We start from the raw sequence: 24,860 nt of genomic DNA, 5'->3' as shown, positions 1-24,860 counted from the left end.
CAACATTTCACCAAAATACTACTTATTTTACAACTGCGCTATAATTTTCTAGTAATGACAATTTAGCACATCATGCAATATGGGAAGTGTATATTCATTTGTCTTTATGTTGCAGATAAATCAAACGTAAAAAAACTTTCTCCAATGAATTGAAAACACAATGGTCCAATGGATACAAAAACGTCTATAACATTCTTAACTGAAAGGAACTTTGAATGTGTATATGTAAAACGCTAAGAAACTAACACATGGAAACATGAATGTGCAAACTTGTTAACATAAGCATGATTGGCACACGATTCAGGACCTTCTCCCTTCATCCCCGTTCTTCCCTCTCCTCTCCAAGATGAACAACTTGTGAGTAGAAAACAAAGGGGTCTTAAAGCATCATCATCTACTGTTCTTTTTTGACAGCCTGGGAAGATTGCTGAGCATCCCCTGTAGGCTGATTAATGCTAGCTTTGGCCTCAGCAACAAATTTAGGATCAGGCTCGTGTTTATCAGCAGGTTCTCTCATTGCCAAATATATGTAAAATGCTATGACTACATTGACAGATATGACAGCAAGAAATCCACTCACTAGTGTCACAGAGTAAGGGGACAAATTGGATGCTCCTGTTACAAACAAGGAAACACAGTAAAGTTAAGGTTGTAGTTCTGCAATTTCCATTCTATTTTTCTATTGGGTCTTATTCACAACCGGTTGGGAAACATTAAAGGAATGAAATGAAAATAATTGAATCAGAATGCAGTAAATTTTCCAGTACCTCAATGCTTGAGGTTAGGCAATTGTGGCATGTCCAAGTCAAAAGTAATTTCCCTTACTTTTCAGACCATAGATAAGGATTTGAATTAAACGTAAATCTCCATTATAATATTATATTACTAACGTTAGAAAAATAACCTCCATAAAGCAGCAAATTATCTTCCTGTACAACACCATATACATATACTATACATGGGCAAAACTGCACATTTCCTTAGAGGCTAGGTATATATGTATAGAGATAAAACTTTGCAGATGATTTGAGAAAGGCAAATTTAATGCCAGTCATTACCTTTAAAAAAAATCTACACTTCTCACTACTCAGCAGCAATCAATTTATCAGCCAAATCTACTATGTTTCAAAATTTATTTCCAAAACAATTGTTTCAAAGATAAAAACAGAAACAGCTTGGAGATGTTGTTTCATCATCTTCTATTTTCTTTAAGTGCTCTATTCAAGTAGTCAGAGGACAAACTTTTAGAAAACAGAACCGTGCTAAAAAGACAAACACTTCCAAATGAAATATGGGACAAACAGATTTTAGAAAACAAAAACCACTTTCCAAAATAGTAACCAAACAAGGCTCAATTCTCTAATTTTCAGTTTTTGACAATAATAGAAGTGTTTAATTTCTACGGAAGACCCAATGCTCTTTTTCTTACATCATCAACAAAAATCATGATAGAAACTACTTTTGAGATAATTATTGTTAAAGCCAACGAAAAAAACCATACATGACAGTTTGTGATTGGATGGCGCTGAGCAATGTGAGTGCATACAGTATTTACTCAAAAAACTAAAAGAAGTAAAAGATCATCTCTTCAACAAGAAAGCAGAACAAATAAAAAAAAACTAACAAAAAGTTGGTTTGAAATAATAAGAAACTCTTTCATTTGTCCTTCAAATGAATTCACTAATTCTACCAGTCAAGCTGAAAGATAGATAGAATAATAGAAGATATAAAGCATCCATACCACAGTACCAACAAACACCTCCTCAAAACAACAACAACCACCCATTAAAAGCTCAACTACATTAGAATCTTACCAGGAAGCATGTTGTGATTGAAAGCATATAATATTGCAATAGGGATTGCCCACATGAACATTGACGCAACGAAAAACTTCTGAAACACTCTCATTTTTGCCTCAAATTCCTACAAAAAAAGGTAAAAAATTTGTTTAATATTCGTAACCTCTATTTCTTTTAATATTTACTGAACATTATTATCACTATGCTTCCAACTGATAAATACTTTTCTAATTAAATCTCATATTTATCATCATTTGATAAATACTGATAAGTGGATAAAAGCTATAACCTTTGAATCCGAGGTAACCCTTTTCTCCCATTCTCATGCCTAGTAACGAACTGTAGTTGAAAGCTATAACCGCTGAATCCGAGATGAGTCTACCTTAAAAACGGTAAAACTGATAAATTTAACACATTAACTAAATACAAATTCTTAAATTTTGAGTCTTCAACACAACTCTTAAACTCCGACGACTTAAAAGTTTCCACACCCTCGAACCTAGTTAATTCGCAAGCAGAATATTTTTTGTGTTGGGTCGTGTAAACTCGAGCAAACTCGCTCAAACTCTGTCAAATCGCGAGTTTAGAGTGGATTCAGCGAGCTCAGTTGGACACTACCCAACAAAAAAAGCAAAAAACGACAGTGGAATTGTTTGTTTCTAGGTCACGATTAATGCAGGACGCACCTTGGTAACAATTCCGAGGTCACGTGTTCTCTCTTGCAACTCTATGTGCTTTTGGGGTGTTGATGTTGTGTTCTTCTATCGCAGGAACAGATCTATGTTGGTGTCTTTCTCAGGTCGTTTTGCGTTTCGACCTTCTCCCTGCGATCTTTGCTCTCTGGTTTCCTCTCTCTTCCGGTTTCATAGACAGGACTACAAATTATTGGGTTGGGCCTCACTTTAAGTCCAACAACCTTTTTTTTTAATTTTTTTTTTCCAAAGAATCTGTCACATTGAACCGGGTTGAAACCATCCATCCAAATGTAACCCGAAGTTACATTTCCTCCATGATTGTGAAATGGCTTCCAAGAGCTTGAAGCTATCGAATTATCCACGCTTCTTCTGCAAATTCAATTTCAACCCTTTAACCCCTCAACGCTTTTCACGCCTAAACAGCACCAGAGGGAAAAACTCCATAGGTTTGAGGCAGTACCCCCCAGAGCTCGTTAGAAGCTTCTCGGCTGCACATTTTCATCATGGCAACTCCACCCAAAAGAAAGGTCATGGACAACCTCACTATCTTGATGAGTCTCAGGTACTCTTGCTGAAAGTTTTCATTTTTCTCATTTGGGCAAGGGCTTTTGCTATGTTAGATGAAATGGGTATTGTCCAAAATTGCTTGTTGTTCAAAAAGTGTTGTCTTGGGTTCATTATGATGTAGAAATTTAAAATTTTAGTGTAATATTCAAATTGTTATAATTAGCTTTTGGAGAAGTAAATAAGGATTATAGAGCGAAACCAACTTTCCTACAAATCAAATCAAAATTAGTTTATGGATTAACTTATTTGTAAAAGCTATGACAGATAAGTTTTTTCTTCAAAATACATTATGTTAAGATTTTCTTTTTACTTGTGTTGCTTAGGCGGAGAGAGTAAGGGGAATCATGGTTAAAGCAAAGACAACAATAATGTTCTACAAGCGTAGCATAAGTGGTGGTGATTGTAGTGTAGGAAAGGAGTCACCTACATTTTCAGAAAATCCTATTGGCAGTCCTGAGTCATGTTCAGAGATCAAAGTTGATGTTGACACACTCACAAGAATCATCAACGACCACCCTTTCCCATTGCAACCCCTTCACCCTACACTCCTCCACCTCCTCCCTCCTTCCTCTTTCTCTACTTCCCTTGTGGAAAATGTTCTCGGCCGGTTGTTTGCTTCACATTCTAATGGTCTCAAGGCCTTGGAGTTCTTCAACTACTGCCTCATCCATTCCCATTCACTCATAAGTCCTGATTCACTCAACATGACCCTCCACATCCTTGCACGGATGCGTTATTTTGACAAAACATGGGTCCTATTGCGGGACATTGCAAGAAGTCACCCTTCTTTGCTCACCCTTAAGTCAATGAACATTGTGCTCTCCAAAATCGCCAAATTCCAGTCCTTTGAAGACACCCTTGATGGGTTTAGAAGGATGGAAGATGAAGTGTTTGTTGGCAGGGAATTTGGCACTGAAGAGTTCAATGTGCTTCTTAAAGCATTTTGTACACAGAGGCAAATGAAGGAAGCCAGGTCCGTGTTTGCGAAGCTTGTGCCACGGTTTACTCCTAATACCAAGTCCATGAATATTCTGCTCCTGGGGTTCAAAGAATCAGGTGATGTTACTTCTGTTGAGCTTTTCTATCACGAAATGGTTAGGCGCGGTTTTAGTCCGGATGGAGTGACATTTAATGTTAGGATTGATTCTTACTGCAAGAAAGGTTGTTTTGCTGATGCTTTGAGACTTCTGGAGGAGATGGAGGGGAGAAATATTGTCCCTACAATTGAAACTATAACTACTTTGATTCATGGAGCAGGGTTGGTTCGAAATTTAGGCAAGGCATGGCAGTTTTTTAATGAGATTCCTTCAAGAAACTTGGTTGCCGACACTGGTGCTTATAATGCTTTGGTTACTGCTTTGGTTAGAAATAGATATATTGAATCTGCTTTGTCCTTGGTGGATGAGATGGCTGAAAAACACATCGAGCTAGATGGTGTCACTTACCATACAATGTTCTTAGGATTGATGAGATCAAGAGGGATTGAAGGTGTTAGTGAGCTTTACCAGAAGATGACTCAAAGGGGTTTTGTTCCAAAAACAAGGACAGTTGTAATGCTGATGAAATTTTTCTGTCAAAATTATCAGCTTGATTTAAGTGTAGGTCTATGGAAGTACCTGGTGGAGAAAGGTTACTGTCCCCATGCTCATGCTTTAGATCTTCTGGTCACTGGGTTGTGTGCAAGGGGTTTGGTGCATGATGCTTTTGAGTGCTCCAAACAAATGTTGGAGAGAGGAAGATATATGAGTAGTGCATCATTTCTGATGCTGGAGAGGTTTTTGTTGCAGGCAGGTGACATGGACAAGTTGAAGCAGCTTGACCAGATGATTAAAAAATTGCAGAGTGTCTTACCACCGTCTAGAGGAAACACTACTGGTATTTCTACCTCTAGGGTTATAGCGTAGCATCATTTAGGCTAATAGGAAGTCATATGAAGCTTTAGATACAGGCACCATGCATCCTGAACTTGCACCTACTGGAATCATGCTTACTGAACAAGTTGGCTATGTTGTAAATGGCATGCAGCAAACCAAAGAGACTTGTGTTAGTGATACTGCTTACCATTCTCAGAGTGTCAAAGAGCCTCTTCCAGGTATAGCCATTATCTTGTACTTTCCATCTTCAAGCATTGATTTGTTAGCATTTTTATAGAAAACTATTAAATTATTCGTTTGGTTCTTGGAATCTCTTGAATCGTGTATACCTCATTTGCATTTGCAGCAGTTGTAGGTGCTAGATAATGGAATTAATGAAAATAGAACGAGTTCATTTCATTGCTTGACCATTTATTACTTTCCTGTAAAAAATAAATCATCAAACTTACGTGTTATTACATTTTGTTCTTGATTTCTTCATGTGTAAGAGAATGTTATTTTTTAGTTTCTATAAATGCATTTCTTGATCGCAAATGACTTGTTTTCAAATTATTTGATAATTTTAAACTCCAAACTTATGGTGTTCTCTGGATTTTACCCAGTTGATGATGGATCTAAATTTTGAAGCACCATATTACGGGTCAGAAAAGCTGACATGCAATGATGACAGTTTCTATTACAAAAGACTATAGTTCTGTTATAGGCCTGAGGTTTAGGTCTTGTATAATGGCTGTATTTCTTTGGCACTTATATATTAGTTTTGACTAATTTTACTCCAAGGAGAGTATTCTGAAGAAGCATTTGATATTACTCTCAAACTAGCTCTATCATGTACATCTCTGAACCAACAACGTCCATGCATGGCACAGATTTTCAAAAAACGGAGGAAGGCTTCTTACAGAAACTCCAGCAGACAATATTTCTAATTCATAAAAGTGTTATTAATGAGATCCCTTTTACAATCAGAGTTATGGGACATTGTTTTGCATTTTTAAGAGAATTTTCTGTACATGATTTATAACACATTTATTTATTTATTTATATTCTTTGATTACTTGAACCTTAGAAATACATGTATTAATTTCATTTAATGTTTAAAAACAATGGCATTAGGAATACTTTGGCAAATTCAATGCTGGTTCTTTTTCTTATCAATAAGAGACGCATAAAAAGAAAAGAGTCTGAATTGACACTACGATCACGGTTAACAGAATGTTCAGGATGAAGAGCTGATGAAGAACAAATATATTTGACACACTTGAGCACCAAGCATGTGGGTATTGCAGAAGTTGTAACCTTTCGGTATTTTGTAGTGAGGGGAGATAAGCTAAAGAAATTCCAAGCCATAGAGTCCTGCATCCATTATCTTTCAATGTATGTTTGCAAATTCTAAACTCATCAACAAATGCACTTCAATTAGACAAATGATGATCTAACCAATTCAGTTTCTCGTTTCTATCTTCCAGCCAATTGAAGCGCGATTTAGTTCTGATTTCTCTGTCTAGCCTAATTTGGAGCACACTGAACTGAAGCATTTAGTCAAACACCTAGGCTATGTTAAGAGTGGAGATAAGTGACAACAGAACTTGTTGAAGCATTTAGTCGAACACGTAGGCTATGTAAACACTGGAGGGTGTAATCAGTAATTTGAATCAATTGTGTATTGGTTGTCTCTGTGTCTGCATATAAAAAAGTAAACTCTACTAAATGATTTATACATACCATAAATTTTCAAACACTAATACGCATAAAGATTTTAATGGAAGTTTCATATGTAAACACACATAGGGATGCTAAACGGAAGGGAACTTTTTGTAGTGAAATGATACTTGGTGGAAGGTGCCCTATTATTTTTTGGTACCCTTTAATTAAATAAGAATGGCAACAATAAAAAATATAATACACTTGATAATAAAAAAACATGAGAGAACTTATAAGGTATAAATAATTTATAAAGAAAACAAACAAACTAAGTGACCCTGAAGGGCTACACAGCCTATTGAAGTTAACAGTTCCAGATAGGAGCTTCAACAAGAATCATGGTGATCCGTTAAGTACTTTGAAGTATTGATTTAAAGCATTTATCACCAAAGTACGCACAAACAACCATTCTTTGATTACTTGAACCTTAAAAGTACATGTATTAATTTCATTTACTGTTTAAAAACAATGGCATTAGGAATACTTTGGCAAATTCAATGCCTTAGGAATGCTCCATGAAAGATGCAGCATTGGTGGTTCTTTTTCTTAGACAAGACATCATGAACAAAAACACTTAGGTAGTGGAAAACTAGAGCCATGCAGGATTCTTAAGAGCAGTGACAGAAGCTTTAACTTGAAGGTAGCTTCTAAGGCTGTAGATTCCCCTTACTTTTCCTTGACCACTCATTTTATATCCACCAAAAGGTATTGCTGCATCAAACACATCATAGCAGTTGATCCATACTGTTCCAACTCGCAATGCCCTCATCAAGGTATTGGCAGTGTCTATATTCCGAGTATAAACTCCAGCAGCCAGGCCATAATGAGTTGCATTGGCCCTTCTTATCACCTCCTCTAGATCCCTGTCGTTTATTTCATAACACAGAATGAGAAGAGTTTAAGATGAGTAACTACTGAAGAATGTGCCAAGTACACGGGAGCGGATTCAGTGACTTTTTTAAAGTTACGTAACTTTAGTTCATTTTCATCTCTTACGTGCCTTCAAACAGTCACTGAATCCGTTCCCTGATTACACACATGATAACACTTTTAGCATGAACCAATGACTACTAGCATACTTGAATTTCAGGATAGATTGTACCGGACCGAATATCTCATCTTTTGCTATCAACATGTCGTCCTATATATTAAGAAACAGAGTCATTTACTTCTACTTTTGGAACTATGTTATCACTTGTCTAGAAATTGAACCATTATTAATTGGAACTGTCATGCCTGAACATTTGAGAAAACAGTTGGTTCGATGTAGTAGCCTTTTGAGCCAACTCTTTGACCACCAGATTCCAGTGTAGCACCACTTTCAATGCCTGATCTTATGTATTTCAGGATCTTCTCGAATTGTGCAAAATCAATCTGAAACATCAATGTCATCATCATCCTTTAAGATGCCAGCCATAAGTTGAAGAAAACTAATTGAAGATTTCTGTTGAATTGATTATGAATGAGCAAAAGTTATGTGGTTTTTCTTGTTTGAACCAAATTTTGTCTTTGATTTATGGTTCATTCTGAAAGGTTCATAGATACCTGAGGACCTTGCTCAACCCCACTTTTAAAAGGGTCTCCAACTACACGTTTAGTAGCACGAGCTTTAGCCTTTTCCACAAATTCATCATATATGCTTTCATGAACAAATGTGCGAGAACCAGCACAACAACATTGCCCCTATACAGAAGCAAAACAAAATAGTTTGAAATATATTGGAACAGTAGCAATACATTCTTTAAAATACTATTTTAAAGACCCTCTTTACTATTTGTTGACATTTATTAAAAACTGCAAGTTTTATTTGAAGTAGATTGTGTTATGATTCCTAATGATGAAATTAGGATAATCAAACCTGATTAAAGAATAATGCAGAATGTGCCGCTTCAACAGCTGCATCAATATCAGCATCCTTGCAGACAATGAATGGAGATTTTCCACCCAGCTCCAGAGTTACTGGCTTCAGGTTACTGCGTGCTGAGAGTTCTAATACCCTTCTACCTGTCTCAGAGGATCCTGTGAAAGCAAGCTACAAAAACAAAATCAACCAATTTTTATTTTACTATTAACTATTAGGCCATATAGGCATAAATTGATGCATATATGTATTATAGAGACAATTAGCAGAGTAAATTATAAACTAAAATGTGTTTTACTTTTACAAGTCCTAAAGATCTGGTCAAAATTGGTTTTAGTTCCTACTAAAAACAATGTTTTGGTTCTCATGATTCTAAAATGTAGTGGGTTTTGTCCATAATTCTATACTTTATTTTGATTTTACCATAAACAAATTTACCACATTTCATAAAGAAAATTCTACATGTAGGTGTTGAGTAGAAAATGGGGTGTTTCTGTTCAACACCCTTTCATAAATACAAAAGACCAAAACTATCATTTTTGAAGTAAAGGAACTGTAAACAATGTTAACCAAATCATAAGATACTTAAACACACAGAATTATTCCACTAAATACCCTTTTTTTGAAGTTTCAAGAGAATCATTCCACTAAATGTTCTAAAGTACCTTGTCAACATCCATATGAGTACACAGAGCTGCACCAGCAGTAGGACCAAAGCCACTGATAACATTCAGAACTCCAGGAGGAAGTCCTGCCTATTGCATCAAATCCATCAGTGAGAACAATTACAAAAAGCATAGGCACAAACAACATCACAATCTTTTTGTTGTTAGCAATTTTGGAATTGCATCATTTGGTTCATTTCACATTGAAGCTATTAACTACCTTTGTTAAGGGATTTTGTGTTCTTGTACGAACGGGTTAACAAATCCCTTAACAAATGCCCCTCTTTCAGAGGTTGGGACCTGATAGCCCGGTGAATTTGAAACTCCCCCTTTATTGGAGTAGGTTCCTCTCCAAGGTTCGAATTCGAGCCACTGGGTTCGTTGCAAGGTTCTGATATCATTGTTACGAAAAGGTTAACCCGTTCGTACAAGGACACAAAATCCCTTAACAACCTTGAGGACTAATTAGTAAGTGTGACAATCATAACATTAAAGACTTGTTCACATTCTCTATAAACGGAAGAGGTTATCCTTTTTGTTCTCTTGATTTCATTTTAGCTGAGATGAGGTTATTGATGCAGTATTGTGAAATGATAAGAACTGATAAATACTCTTGAAGAAATCCTTTTCTTGTAGAATCTTATTGATTTTGACTTCACTATTCCCTAAAAGGAAACTGAGATATAAGACTTTTTAATCATATCCATGTGTAATTTCAAACCCAACCCAGCAAGAACATAATGAAACATTTATAGGTATGCTATAAGACTACCTCAAGAAATAGCTTTGACACATAAATGGCAGAAAGTGGTGTCTGTTCTGCAGTTTTCATTACAACTGTATTACCACAAGCTAATGCAGGTGCAACCTTCCATGAAAAAATAAGAAGTGGGAAATTCCAAGGAACAATCTGCCCTGCTACTCCAATAGGTTCATGCAAGGTTTGAACATGGTATGATCCATCAGCTGGAACTGTTAAACCATGAATTTTATCCGCCCAACCTGAAAAAAACATAAAAGATGCCAAAGAATGTCAACTTGTCATACAATACTATAACTACATGATGTAAAAATGTTTAGACTTTAAACTTAACCCCATAAAATCGGCTTGTAAGGTGAGATTTGCACTTACTTATATATTATGAGGTCAGGTTTGCATCCACTTATATATTGTGAATTGGTTTTATCTCTAGTTAATGTGAGACTTCTGACAAAAAAACTCGAAGATAATACAGTTACCTGCATAATATCGGAACAAGCGTACCACCATAGGTATTTCAACATTTGCAGCCTGTTCATAAGGCTTCCCACTATCCCATGTTTCAATTGCTGCAACTTCATCATTGTGTTTCTCCAATATATCAGCACAACGCAAAATTATTCGTGATCTTTCCTAGAGGAGTTCATCAAAGATGATGGACAAAATTGTCGCACATAAAAACCATGTATGTAGCATTCTTGTAGCCCAAAGGAAAAACTACAGCACCAAAACACTTCCATATACTGAAATTTATAGAACAAATTAGGATTAAACAATGATGTATTACATAAGCTGTCATCTTTGGCCATGGTCCCTCATCAAAAGCCTTGCGAGCTGCACGTACAGCGCGATTTACATCTTCAACATCCGCTTCAGCTACTTTGGCAATTGTATCTCCAGTCCTAGGATCATTGGTTGGAAAAGTTTTTCCTGACAGAACAAAAGTTGCTAAAAATTATGTTTTTGTAGCATAGATTGAATGTTTCATATCAATGTTTTAAGTACATAAATGTAGGATATATTAACCAGAAGCTGCATCAACAAACATTCCATCAATCAGAAGCTGATTATGTTCAATTTGCACTGGTGGCTTGCTAGGCTCTATATCAGCAGCAACAGAGGCACCAGTTCCACTTAAACTTCTATGCCAGAGACAACATAGACCTGCAAATTTAGTCAATAGTGTAAAAACCAAAAGGGAGAAAAAAAAAAGTTCAAAAATCAAAACTTTCTTTCATTTTTTAAGTCGTTTTCTCCAATGCAATTTATAAAGAGTATATTCACCCCTTTCCCATATATCATATCAGCACAGAACACAGGGTGGTTTTCATTATTTCAGTTTTTTGTGCACATTATAAAAAGGAGAGATAGTAGTATACCTAAGCAACGTTTAGTGGTTGAGACAAAAGAAGAAGAAGAAGAAGACACATTATGCAGAGTGGAAAGAATTCTAGAAGCCATGATCTACTTTGCATGAAGACTTTGAATGTTGAAGATTTTTTTCCCTTTCTTTGTGATCCTGCACACAGATTTCTAGCACCATAAAATCTGAAACTAAATTCTCAGCACCTTTTTTTATAAGTGCTTAGTGAAGTGTTTGTATCTGCCGGTAAGCATTTCATAAGGATTATGATGCCCGGATATGGGAATGGCCACGGATATAATACGGATACGGATTAAGATACGTCTAAATTGAAAAAATATAGGATACGGGATACGGTGTGTATACGTGTATATGCATGTTAAGTTTATAATTGTCAACTAATATATTGTCAACTAACATAAAAATGAATTTAATCTATCTATCCAATATCTAATATACAAAAAATAGTGATAGTATAAGATTTGTTTTTTATTTTAATTGTCAAAATCATGTCAAAAATAAAAAAATATTTTTCAAAATACACATAATGTGTCCTACGAATATCGTACGATACGATACGAGTGTTGGATACATATCAGACATAGGACACACCATTTATGAGACGTGTCGGAAGAGAAGGTGGAGAGAACAAAAAATTACAAGTACTTAGCACTATCCTGTTACCATTAATGTAAAAGTGCATCAGTTCTATTAGCCATGTGAATCAAAATTATGAGTGAATCAGGAACAAGTTGAAAGAGACATTGTAACCAAAATGTAATAATGATAGCAGCCATAATAGTTCACCTTACTTATATGTGATGTAGGAAAATGATAATCACCACCCCATGTTGGCTTCAAAAAAGGGAAAGACAAAAAGAAAGTGTAATAATGTGATAATATCATAATGTGTAATGTTATGAAAAATTGCAAAAGAGTGAAACTACTATTGCTAGAAAATGTAAGAGACAAGCAAAAGAAAACAAATAATATTGTTCGATCAAGAAGAGAAAAAAAATGAAGTAAATATGATTTAAGTTTGGCAGTTCCTTCATGCACCTCCAAATTTTCTTCTTGAATCTCAGAAGTTTGGTTCTCTTATTTTTGTAGATCTCAAATCTGGAAATGGCTTTTGGATTGTACAGTTAATGACTTTCAGATTGTAAACATGTTAGTTAAAAATGACTTTCGATTATGCAATTCGAAATTTATTTAATTTATTTTTTTCTAAAAAAATCAGTTTCAGATTATACAATTGGAAAGAATAAAATAGGAAAAAAATGTTACAGGGTGCAGGAAGAAAGTTTTGGAAGTGCAGGAAGAAACTGTCAAGTTTTCAAGGCCCAAATGTTTTTTCTACCGATAGAAAAATGGAAGACAGCTTAGTTTTTTTTTTTCTTAAATATGTAAAATATGTTTGAAAGAGTTTTAATATCAAATTTACATTTTTTTCTACATTAAGAAAAAAGGGAAAACGTTAAATAAGTTATAAGTTTAATTACCTTTTTAGTATCAGTATTTGTTTATTAATTTGGTTCTATGGTTGATAAAAATTTCAATCAGGTTTCTTAATGTTTTTTTAAAAAATGTAATAATGACACGATTACTTTTCATCCGATAAGTAGTAAAATATTTAATATCAACCTATAATAACGGTAAAGGGTTGTTTAAAGACTATATATTTTTAACCCAAAAATAAATTTCAGTCCAAAGTCCAAATATGTAAAAATTGAAACAATGAAAAAGAACCTATCATAGTTTGAGTTTAAGTTGTTGGGCCGTAGTTTGGGTCAAAAAAGAATTCTTTTTGTAATGAGATAAAAAAGTGAGGTGTAAACTTAGCAAACAATTGGTGTTAATAGATGCACTGTCGTGGTTTCTCCTATCTTCTCCCTCTACACCTCCATTTCTCACGCCATTGCCATTCGTTACTCCGGAACATATTTTTCATGTGACAAAGTTCCAGATTGATTTTTACGAAAAATAAAATGATGAGCAATTAATAGTGTGTGTCATATGACCAAACTGAAAAAAGTTAAAATATATTATTAACTAAACGATTAAATATGTTTTTTCTCCCTTAACTTTAAGTGAATTTTGAAATTAATCAATTTTAAAATTTTAAACCAATTTAGTTATTCATCTTTCGAACTACGTGAATTTAATCATTTTAATCAAATTTTTTTAGGTTTATTTAATGTTTCGTATGCATTTTAGGATTGAATTTAAGTTGTTTGTATTGTTTGACATATTTTTGCTTTAATATTAAGTCAAATACTATTATGAAACGCGCTTGAAATGTGCAAAATTTGATTGAAATGACTAAATTCACGTATTTCGAAGAATGAATGACTAAATTAGTCAAAATTTTCAAAATAGACTAATTTCAAAATTCACTAAAAGTTAAGGGATAAAAACATATATAACCTTTAACTAAAAGATAAAATTGACATTTAAAAACTTTGGAGGTACAGAAAGAAATAAATAGGGTGCAGGAAGTAGTAGCCATGAAGGATGTGGGCCACACTTGGGCCATTGATCCATTTACTAAGTTAGAGGTAGGACCATATTTTTTTTCAAGCCATTCAAATTCCAAAATGTATTCAATGATTCCATATCAATATGCACACGTGATCTTATTCTTCTCATTTTTTTAATTTTTTTTTTTTTATATTTGGGTTGATTCATTGAGTTTTGGCAGCATTCTATTTGTATTACATGCCACAAAGGTCTAGAAAGAGACAATTTTGTTGAAACAGAGAAGGAAAAACAATATCATTAAATATTTAATGTAGTTTTGTATCATAAATTTGAATTTGAGACCACTAATTAATCAAATTAAGAATATCCTTTTCTATCATAATTATTATTTTAGTAGAGGGATGTGCTACCAATTTAGTAGGACTCAGGTAAATATCAACAAACAAATTATGAGAGTGACTATAAGTGTTATTATTATTAGCATTTATGATGTAATAATTGAGAGTTAAGGATAAAAAATTTAATTTGAGAATTAATTGAGAAATTGCATTGTACATGAGAAGAACGAGTTCTTAACTTATTGGGGGCAACCTAGAGAAAGTGGAGGAATCGAAATGAGGGAAGTTTGATTTGAAAAACGTGTGAAAGTAGTTGATGTAACAGAGAACCAATTTCATGGGTATTGCAAAATCTGTGCAAATTGCATTAAATTCAGCTCACCTAACTACTCTTTCATTAGGGATGACAAATTAATCCTTTCTTATCCAAAATCCTTGTATCTTGTATTGTTGGGTTGTGAAATAATCAATTATTTAAACAGGATGAAGATAGGTATTTATAGAAAAAAAAATCAGTTTTTATTTTTTAGATATAGGTCAAAATTTGAACTAGGTTAGAAATTTGATTCATAATCTATTAATAATAAATTTTTTAATTCTTTTATCATATTATGCTGATTATTACGATGAACCGATATAATATATGTATTTTAAAATAAAAATATTATAATAAATTTTTATTTTATTATAAAATTCTCATTGTTCTCACCTATTATGATAGTTCTAGAAAATTTTATCCTATCTATAATTCAACCAATGCATTACTTGTTATGACGAATTATTATAATTATCATAATAAATTATTATAAAATTTAACTTTTTACATTATGAAAATAAGTTGAATTGAGCTTACTCACTTTTAAGTAAATCCATGATGATTCAATTTGAATGAGTACGATTAACTCATTTTAACATCTATTTAATTTTTTTTTAATTATTAAAACACTTTTAATTTTTAAACAAATTATATTAATTTTTTTGTTATTGTTTTTTCAATTTATTTACAAACCACACATTTTACTATTTACAAACCACACATTTTTAAACAATGTATTGTTCTTTCATAATTATTTAACTTTTACTTAATTATGATTTATTTTTTAATATTTAATATTAAAAGTGTATATCTTTTAATATAATATAATTTTTAAAAATATTTAATTAATACTTAAAATAATATATATATATATATATATATATATATATATATAGTAGATATATATAAAAAATATATTTATATCGTAATAGGGATAAGATAAAGCAAAAATTTGATATATTGGAATACAAAAATAAATATGAACTTTTACAAAATCGTTGACATTTAATATCCTTCCACTTCTACAGAATACTGCATATCTATCCATAAGTGCAATATTTTTGTGTCACTTAAAATAAAAAGTTTATTTCTTTTTTAAGTTCATTAATTTTCCTGAGCTAGAAAAATAGAAGAATATAAAAAAAAAAATAGAGTGGTTTAATTAAATTTGGAGAGTGCATAGATAAGGTGAAATGCAGGTTTGAATTGAATAGGGAGCAGTAGCAGCAGCATGAGCAGGTTGTCAGATCGTGCAAGAAGCTTCAATGTCTCTCTTTTCCATCCCTACCCTATCAAATGCCCTTAATTAATCCAAATCTCCATCATTATGCACACAATAATATAACCTATATCCTATATATTTACCTCCAAATATAGATCTACAAAACACAATATTTAAGGAAGCATCACAAATACAAGAGAATCCATCATCGTCATGAGTATCAAATATTTTATAACTTTTTACATAATTAAATATATTTTTTTCTCTAATTCTAAATTTTGATCTAACTTCATAAATTTTAAAAATGTTTATATTTAAGTTTTTTTTAACTAATTTTTTTAAAATTTATTTTACATTTCGTGTTTTATAATAATTTTTTGATTAACATTAGAATATAAATATATCAAACTGTATATACAACTTGTGAAATATATTTAAAATGTTAAATAAAATTAACAAAAATATATTTAACCTTTTTTATATGTGCATGATATATTGATTAATAATATATTTTTTTATTTTTTTAGAGGACTCGTATCAGTTAAAAATAAAATCAATTTAATATATAAGTAAATACACATTTTATCTTATAAGTTAATTTTAAAATGTTGAATTAGATTTAAAGTGCTCTTCTAAACATTATATTAAAATTATAAATTAAAACCGATATATTCTAACAAAATGTGTTATTTTCTAAATTTATTATTTTTCATCCTGGGATCGTTCATTAATATATAATTCTATTTCTTAACATACTTAAATTTATTTATGCATTGTCTTCTTTGAATTTTGGAAGTCTAAAACTTCTCTTACATTTTTTGTTCTTTGTTAATTTGTTTTTCTCTATCTGAGATAATTTATGTGTAGCATTATGGATAGAGTAAAAACATGTGTGAAAAGTATCTTGTTTTGTTGATGTTGATTGTACCCGTATTTGTAGGGTATAGTTTCCTTGTCCTTTGGCATATCTATACTTAAAGGATAGGGGCACCTTATTTTCCCAATCAGTGTCCCATGGAAGCTTATAAATATCTAAAACCTAACAGGTCAATATTAACATTGTAATTGCATTGAATTTTTAATGTCGTATGATTTCTTTGAAATTCCTATAATTGTTTTTAAGATTTATAGAAAAAAAATCTAAAAAGAAGCATTTTATTTATTTATTTTAATTGTTGGTAACTAAATAGTTTATGTTTTGAAATTTGACGTGACACCTAATGTTCAAAAAACTTTAAATGAGATATTCCAAATCCTTTTTATGTATTAAATAAAGAAACAAAAATCAGGGATCTGCTTAGTTAATAACTCAAATTTCATGAAAGAGAAAGAGAGAATTTTGTTTATACTATAACATGTGGCCAGAATTAGAATACAATCCTGAATTTCGGGTTACATTCATATTTAATTAATACAAAGACAAGTGTCATAGTGTCAAACAAATTTTTTAAGATTCATTTAAATAATAATAAATTAATCAATTCATTGTATATATAGACAAAATCAGTTTCAATTCAACAAAAGCACATACATAATAAAGAATTAGACTAAAATTATATTTTTTTTTTTTTGAAAATTGAAACCTGAATTTGAAATGTAATACAAGAAGAAACAAAAACTTGAGAACAACATGAGAAGAAAATTCAAAAGAGATAATTGAACAATAGTATATATATTAAAGCTGTGAAAATAGGTTGAACATGCTGCGAGTCAATTTGGTTTATCACGGATTTGGATTGGGTTGAGTTGAAATTTTTTTACAAATTTTAATATGGGTTGATTTTTGACCAGACTCAGCTAGAACCTGGCTCATCCGGGTTGAGCTCGCAATGAGCTGGGTTGGCTTACCAACCCGCAAATAAAGGATTATTCAAGTATTTTTTGTTAAGTTGAGCTTTGTATTGGATCATGCTAAGTTATTTTTTTAGTCAACACATAGATAATTTGTATTTTTGTGATTTTAGTTTGTATTTGGATTGTATTAAAGTATATTTAGATTTTAATTAGAATTATAATATAGTTTGACTGAAAAAATAAATAAATAAATTGTATTTTTTTTAATTAAGTGAGTTCGTGAGCCAATTCGTTTAACACACCAACCCGCGGTGGGTCAAATCGAGTTTAAATTTTTTTAGCTCGCTAATAAATGAGCCAGGTTGAATTGACTCACTAAAAGATCGAGCCGGGTCAAATCAGAATAACGGTTTCCATAGCTGTAATTAATATATATATATATATATATATATATATATATATATATATATATATATATATATATATATTCTTGCTATATTTAAATGAAAATAGTCGGCACAATGTGACGATTAATAGCCGACGATTCGTTGAATTGAATTATAATAATTAATTAATACTAATTAAGTATAATAATTGAAGTGAAGAAAGCTAAGCAAATGAACGTGTTTAGTGTCAGAAAATCGACAAGGTGTTAAGATTGAAATTAATAGTTTGATTTGGAAAATAGTGTGGAAAGAAAAGAACTCACTGCACTGTTACTTTCACTGGAGACCAGTTTCTTTGTATAGCAATTATAGAAATCAATGATTCATTAAATAAATTAGTGGAATCTGACTTTGCCTTCATAATCTTAATTATCATATTAAACCGGAATTTTAGGTCTTCCTTCATTTCAGTGGAATACATCATATAGATAGAGACCATGTATTATATAACCAGTCAAAATAAAGAAATTAATAATTTTTTTATTATATAGCTTTAGTAAAATAGCAAATTTTCTCAATAAATTCATTGTTTTTATCTTTGGATTATTGTCGTGATTGATCAATTCACAAATATGCGGTACTTACACTTTATTAAGATTGGTGTAATTTATGCAAGATCAAATTAGAAACAATATGTAGAAAAAATAATGTAACTAATTAAGACCAAAGCATTCATATATAATAATCAAACGGACTCTGTATCTTTATTTTGTTTTAAACTAGATTAAAAAACATCTTTCTAATAAAAAGTTGAAATATTTTACATATATTTTATAAAATTAAAAAACAAAATAACTTATAATTTAATTTAAAACTATACACAATTTTTTTCATGAAATTTGATTTTAGATCCAAATATATTATACAAAACCATCTTATGAATGTTTGTTATAGGAGTTAAATATGTTTCTGTTCTTTGAATTTTTTGAGAAATTCTGAAATTAGTTTATTTTTGAAATTTTAACTATCTTAGTTTTTACACTTTAGAAATACATGAATTTAGTTATTTATATTAAATTTTGTTAAGTATATTTGACGTTTCAAACATGTTTCATGATAACATTGAGTTGTTTATATCGTTTAACACATTTCCGCTTCAATATTAACTAAAACACGTTTGAAATGTCAAATAAATTCAATAAAATTTGATTAAATTGACTAAATTTACATATTTATATAATTTAAAGATAAAAATGATAAAATTTTGAAAATAGACTAAATAAACTAATTCTAATAGAAGTAGATTTTAACACTTAGAATCAATGATAACCATGACCAAATTTTGCATGTGCAATTATGCATAAACCAGAAAAAGTTTCATGAATTTGGTTATGGGGATTGAATGTGTAGTTTGAGATGATGATGATGATGGCATCAATCTTGCACCATATAAGATTCCCAAAGAGATTCAAAAATTTAGCGTAGTGAAATGATGATCATGCCAAATGCTGTCTATGTCTAATGCAGTGCCATGGTACCCTTTTTGGGCTCAAAAAAGCCCGTGTGGGCCCCACTACTAATTTGTGCCCTAAACAACCACTTTCAACTGCTGTTGTACTGTTCTTCACGATGTGACCCTCTTTGCTTAACGTTCATAACTTGCCACCTTAATTAATTACCACATATTATGCATCCACCAAAACAAATCAAAGATCAAATTATAACATCAATCAAATTGAATGCGTCATTGTTCATTGGATTGGTTAATGAATTGATGAAATTGAAATGACACAGTAAAATTGGGAAATAAAACTCTATAGTATAATTTTTTTTTTCATTGAAAATGGTCTAGGAATGATTTAAGTGTTGTAAGTGACATCAATTATTTCATCATAGAAATCAAATGGACCGGATCATAATCAAATCGTAATGTTTGAATTTGTGTTACATTATTAACTGAAAAAAGTTACACCCTGATTAATAATTATAGTTTTTGATTTAGTAGTATGCGTTCAATCTTAACATCAAACATGTTAAACTAAAATTAAAAAAAACTTGATTATAATGTTTTGAGCGAATGAATGACACAAATAGAAGTGCCTAGGTTAATTGCATAGAACTTTCTAAGTAGCGAATATAATATATTAGTATTACTACATTTGTGCACATAAGAGCATGCAAGAACACAGGCACATGCATAAAATGATTGTTGAAACTTTATTATAAATTATTAAGATAAAGATTGGATTGAAGTTTTGTTAAATGAATCCGATCGGATCAAATTTTTGATGAATCAAAATAAATTAGTAATTGTTTTATCTAGTTTATTATAATTTAAAAAAAAAATTTATTTGATTGATCCACTTTGTCCAACTAAGGACACACAACCCACCATAGATCACACATAATAAAACTTGGTGAGTGATCTCTTAAGTGTCAATTCTTTAAGACTACATGCTCTAGACAATTAATATATTTTTTTTAATTACTTAAGTATGTGAATACTCTTAAAAGGACTTATTTCCATTCAAATTGTTAAATTCTAACATACCAAATTAAGCAATGTTTTAAACTTTTTTTTTTTGTATACGGTTTCTTTGCTTGTTTTGTTTAAGATAGCACCCACCGTGTAAATTGTATTTGGTTTTCTTGTCTCTTGTTCTCTGCTTTACACATAAATATAAAATGGAATCCATTTGGAAAGTGGGAAGAAAAGTGATTAGAATTTAAGGGTCAAAAGAAAGCAAAAAGAAGGAAAAGGGGGGTTTGCTTTTGAAGTTGAAAATTGATAAGAGAAAGTGATAAATGGAAATAAAAAAAAAGATTTTATAAGAGGAAAGATATGTGGTTTTGTATGAAAATAAAGTTAAATACAAATTTAAGATTCACATTTAAATTCTTAGACTCTTTGCCCATTTAACTTAGTGGTTAAATGATTTAGTAAACTATTAAAAAATGAACTTTAAGTTTAAATTTATTTTATAAATGAGAAATGATAATTTGACAGTTTTTTTCGACAAATTTTAACAAACATTGACAAACAACCATTTATGGTAAAAAAAATCCTAAAATTTTATTATTTTATTTTTGTAACTCCATAAAAAAAATTAAAAATTACTCTATTTAGCAATTTTGTCAACAAAATATTTGTCGAAAAATTATTCTCCTTTTATAAAACTGTTTTATAAGGTGGGGTCTACACCAACTTATATATTGTAAATATGTCTTATCTTTATCAAGTGACACGATAAATCCAACAAAAAATAAATATTGTTAGGATAGATTTTGAACAACTTTGATACCACCTTAAAAGGGAATGTCTAACTTGATTTTCAACCTTATAAAAACAATTTATAGAATGAAGTTTTGCACCCATTATATACAGTAAATACTAACATAAACTGAGTCGTCCAATAATCAAGCAGGTAGGGTAGACCAAATAAAACTCACTTAGAATACTAACAAATCTAAAATGATTTGAAAATTCAAAACACCAAACCAAATTCATACGTAATCAAATCCTTCCAAAAAAAAAAACTTGAGATAGGGCATGACTATTGAGAAGTTTTAAAGGACAAAGGGAAAGAAAGTGAAGTGGTCACCCTAACATAAAAGCAAGCCATGGGGAGGCCCATTTGTCGTAATTGTTTTGTACAAAACTCTTTGGCCACTTTCCAACAATAAAGCCACTTGTCCCAATTCTTTCCACGTTCACAAGTTACCCCTATTCAAGGATAAGAGTGAATGCTCTTTAGGGTCACTTTCACTTATCTCCCACTTTATCACACAATATTCATAACCATGACTTTTCTTATCAATTATCATCTCCAAAGTCTCTTATAATAATAAACCACAATTATTAAACCCCCATTCAAACATAATTGGAAGGGAAAATGATATTATGACTCCCATTTGTTGATTCATGTTCTTTACTTCTTGACGTGGTGTAGTGTAGACCATTGATTAATATATTAAAGTTTTTTCTCTGAAAGAATCAATGACTCACACTAAACCACGTCAGAAAATAAAGAATGAGAGTTGAAAAAATAGAAGTCATGGTATAATTTTCTAATCAAAAAACATTGCATGTCTAATACTTTAATTGAAGTAGATGGTTCGATAACTGGTGCAAGTTTTCTTCTTTCTTAATGTTTCATAATAGACAATAAAAATTGTATTCTATTTCAATGTCAAAGACCTAAAGTGTATTTCCAAGGAACTTAGTGGTCAAACATCTATATTAAATTATTGAGCCATGGTTAATTGCTAACAAACTATTAACACATAAAAGCTAAATTAATAGGTTAAGATAAAAGAAAAAAAAAACAATAAAAAATAGTCACTACAAGCTATATATAGGGTTTTTGGGTGTGTGGTTCCATCACACTCGCACGTTGCTTTCTTCACAAATAGCTTGTGGGTTAAACTTCTGGAGGCTTCTTACGTGTGAGTGTGAAAAAATTCGTACGTGTGCCGTGTGCTATGCATTTCAACTTTTAGTTGTAAGAAAAACTGATTATTTGAATGCTTTGATTTGTTGTACGTGATTGTTGGTTCAACGCTGGTTAAAATCTCGTTCAACAAAACTACCAAGGTTTGACGTGTTATTGAAAGCATTGATTAAATAATATTTATTATATGCTTAAAATTATCATATAAAAAAAGTTAAATACGGTTTTGGTCTCTTAACTTTCAGTGAATTTTGGAATTAATCAATGTCGAAACTTTAGACCAATTTAGTCTTTTATCTTTCGAAATACGTGAATTTAGTCATTTTAATCAAATTTTATTAGATTTATTTGATGTTTCGTACACATTTCAGGATTGTATTTGGATTGTTTACAGTGTTTGACACATTTTTTATTTAATATTAAGTCAAATATTATTATGAAACGCGCTTGAAATGTCAAATAAACTTAACAAAATTTGATTAAAAGAACTAAATCCACATATTTTGAAAAATGGATGTCTAAATTGGTCCAAAATTTTGAAATAGACTAATTTTAAAATTTACTGAAAGTTAAAAGACCAAAAACATAAAACATTGTATATGGGTTTTATGTTCCGATTGAAATCATTTGAAAAAACTTTACTAAGAGATGAAATCAATTTTAAATAGATAGAAAAATTTGCATCATAAACTAGCTTCTAGTTGAAAATTAGTTTTTAGTTGAAAAACTAGTTTTTAATTGATAAGCTAGTTTTTTTAAAAAAGGTAATCCAATAAATACTAAAGACAGTACAATAATTAATTTCCTTTATAAAATATAAGTATAATAAATAAAAAGAAACTAAAGATATTAAGAAAATATATTAAAATATAAGGGATAGGGAAGACAATTAAACAAACTACAAGTTACACAAGCTATAAGTTTAGCTCAAGTAAAATAAAAACACCTAAAATAAATTAGATACTTATCAAACATTTTTTATGTTAGTCAAATTAACTTATAAGTTCATAGTTAGTTTATCGGTCTAACGAAACACACTTATAAAGGATAAAAAAATTTATAAAAAAATTATATACATTCACTATTTATTTCATTATAAATATTATCTATTTAGATATTCTCTTCATGATTTTCTCTAAAATAAAAGTACACCTAAATTTTATTTTATTGTTTTCATTTTTTGACCAGAGAAGTATTTTTAATGGGCTTACTTGTGTTTTTATTTTTTATTTCTATTTTTTTAAATATTTGCATAGAAAGCACCGAAAATATTTCCTATTCATCTATTTTCTGTATAGATTTTTGACATAAAAAATTATAAAGACAATATGTACATTTTTGTAACTAAGAAGTGAAAAATGAAAGTAAGAAATCAAAACACAAACACTTTTTGTTGCTGCAATTGCTGAAAACATTTAATACTAGAGTAAATCCAGTTCTTGAAGACATGAAAACATCTCAATGGATTTTACGCGTTCATGGCAGAAATTTCGAGAAGAGACACAATAAATTTTGAAAACGTGAAGCTAAAATACAAATTTATTTATACACCTGGTTTCTTCATTCATCACATTCTATTGCAGAAAATTATTATGCTCTTTGTAAGATATTATGCTCTATGTCCTTATTTGTGAGATTATTTCAGAAAAATGGTTGTCTTCTTATAAGATCTTTTTGTAATTCAACCATATATTTATTATTGATTTTAAACCATTTTAGATCAACTGATTTATTTTCACCAGAAAAAAATTTATAAATTTTTTAAACGAACGATATTGAGTTTTTTTTTTTTTAATTTGATTTGAAAATATAAATATTTTTAATACATGTTCAGAATCTTAAATTTAAATATAAAAAAAAAATGTCAACCGAATAATATACTGATGTATAGCATAAAAAAAGTCTTACATGTAAGACCTTGAGTGTTAGGATTAAAAAACTAATTCTCATTCTTAATCAAATATAACAAATTATTTTTTTGAGTTGAAAGAAATTAAAGAACAAGTAAAAATTTATAAACAATATAAGTCAAGTGCTTTTAGTTTTATCGTACTTGATTAATTGAGTTGTGTATATGCAAGATACGTGGCAAGATCATGAGAATATATTTATAGGTCATGATGAAATTGACATATCTACATATATAAATGATAAATAAATTTGTTTGTGGGTATTCTCTGAACTCGTTTTGTTTTGAAGAAATTTTTTTGCGTTGATTGAGTATGAGTATGAATATGGATATGTGTATAAGTAATATTCAACTTTTTCAATTGAGAATGAAAATGTACATATCCATTTTGTCATTGTCCCTATACCCACCATAATATTAATCCTTGTCTATGGCCATCCCATTTAAATTATTAAAATACTAATAGCCTATTAAGTAATTATACACACACAATATACATTATCTATTTTTTATTTCTTCTAATTGTTTAGCTTGTGATAAAATTCATTTGCATCTCCATGATGTTTTTCTTCTTATCATAATCTTTATACAATTATGTTTAATTGATGTATCTCAATTAAATATTTTTTATTTCTCACATTTGAATATTTTTACAATTTTTTAATACTTTTAGTTATT

General features: G+C 30.5%; 3 protein-coding genes across 9 annotated transcripts; 1 reads left to right on the top strand and 2 right to left on the bottom strand.

Moving 5' to 3' along the window:
- Positions 1-122: 122 nt before the first annotated feature.
- Positions 123-2,663, bottom strand: LOC114181836. Of its 3 annotated transcripts, none has more exons than XM_028068435.1 (4): positions 2,486-2,663; positions 2,089-2,181; positions 1,815-1,923; positions 123-615 (listed from the first exon to the last, which is right to left on the bottom strand). In XM_028068435.1, exons 3-4 carry the CDS (start codon positions 1,906-1,908, stop codon positions 395-397), a joined length of 315 nt encoding a protein of 104 aa, XP_027924236.1. In that variant the 5' UTR covers positions 1,909-1,923; positions 2,089-2,181; positions 2,486-2,663; the 3' UTR covers positions 123-394. The 3 variants fall into 3 exon arrangements, with proteins under 3 accessions (XP_027924236.1, XP_027924238.1, XP_027924237.1); XM_028068436.1 differs by having other exon boundaries at positions 128-615; positions 2,089-2,177; positions 2,486-2,658; XM_028068437.1 differs by lacking the exon at positions 2,089-2,181.
- Positions 2,661-6,565, top strand: LOC114181835 (pentatricopeptide repeat-containing protein At3g61360). Of its 4 annotated transcripts, XM_028068433.1 has the most exons (4): positions 2,661-3,056; positions 3,385-5,153; positions 6,147-6,309; positions 6,402-6,563. In XM_028068433.1, the coding sequence occupies exons 1-2, from the start codon at positions 2,820-2,822 to the stop codon at positions 4,963-4,965; spliced, it is 1,818 nt and encodes a 605-aa protein (XP_027924234.1). In that variant the 5' UTR covers positions 2,661-2,819; the 3' UTR covers positions 4,966-5,153; positions 6,147-6,309; positions 6,402-6,563. The 4 variants fall into 4 exon arrangements, with proteins under 4 accessions (XP_027924234.1, XP_027924233.1, XP_027924235.1 ...); XM_028068432.1 differs by having other exon boundaries at positions 6,147-6,565; XM_028068434.1 differs by lacking the exons at positions 6,147-6,309; positions 6,402-6,563 and adding an exon at positions 6,049-6,115.
- A 463-nt stretch (positions 6,566-7,028) lies between these two features.
- On the bottom strand, positions 7,029-11,537 carry LOC114181107 (aldehyde dehydrogenase family 2 member B7, mitochondrial-like). 2 transcript variants are annotated; one of them, XM_028067457.1, is made up of 11 exons: positions 11,302-11,537; positions 10,949-11,086; positions 10,710-10,870; positions 10,402-10,555; positions 9,935-10,164; positions 9,163-9,252; positions 8,495-8,668; positions 8,182-8,319; positions 7,873-8,010; positions 7,716-7,777; positions 7,029-7,499 (listed from the first exon to the last, which is right to left on the bottom strand). In XM_028067457.1, the coding sequence occupies exons 1-11, from the start codon at positions 11,381-11,383 to the stop codon at positions 7,226-7,228; spliced, it is 1,641 nt and encodes a 546-aa protein (XP_027923258.1). In that variant the 5' UTR covers positions 11,384-11,537; the 3' UTR covers positions 7,029-7,225. The 2 variants fall into 2 exon arrangements, with proteins under 2 accessions (XP_027923258.1, XP_027923259.1); XM_028067458.1 differs by having other exon boundaries at positions 10,710-10,852.
- Between the last annotated feature and the right edge of the window lie 13,323 nt (positions 11,538-24,860).

The sequence above is a fragment of the Vigna unguiculata genome, chromosome 4, assembly GCF_004118075.2.
Source record: "Vigna unguiculata cultivar IT97K-499-35 chromosome 4, ASM411807v1, whole genome shotgun sequence".
NCBI lineage: Eukaryota > Viridiplantae > Streptophyta > Magnoliopsida > Fabales > Fabaceae > Vigna > Vigna unguiculata.
The sequence above is the reverse complement of the archived record's forward strand: the minus strand, read 5'-3'. Positions and strand labels throughout refer to the sequence as shown.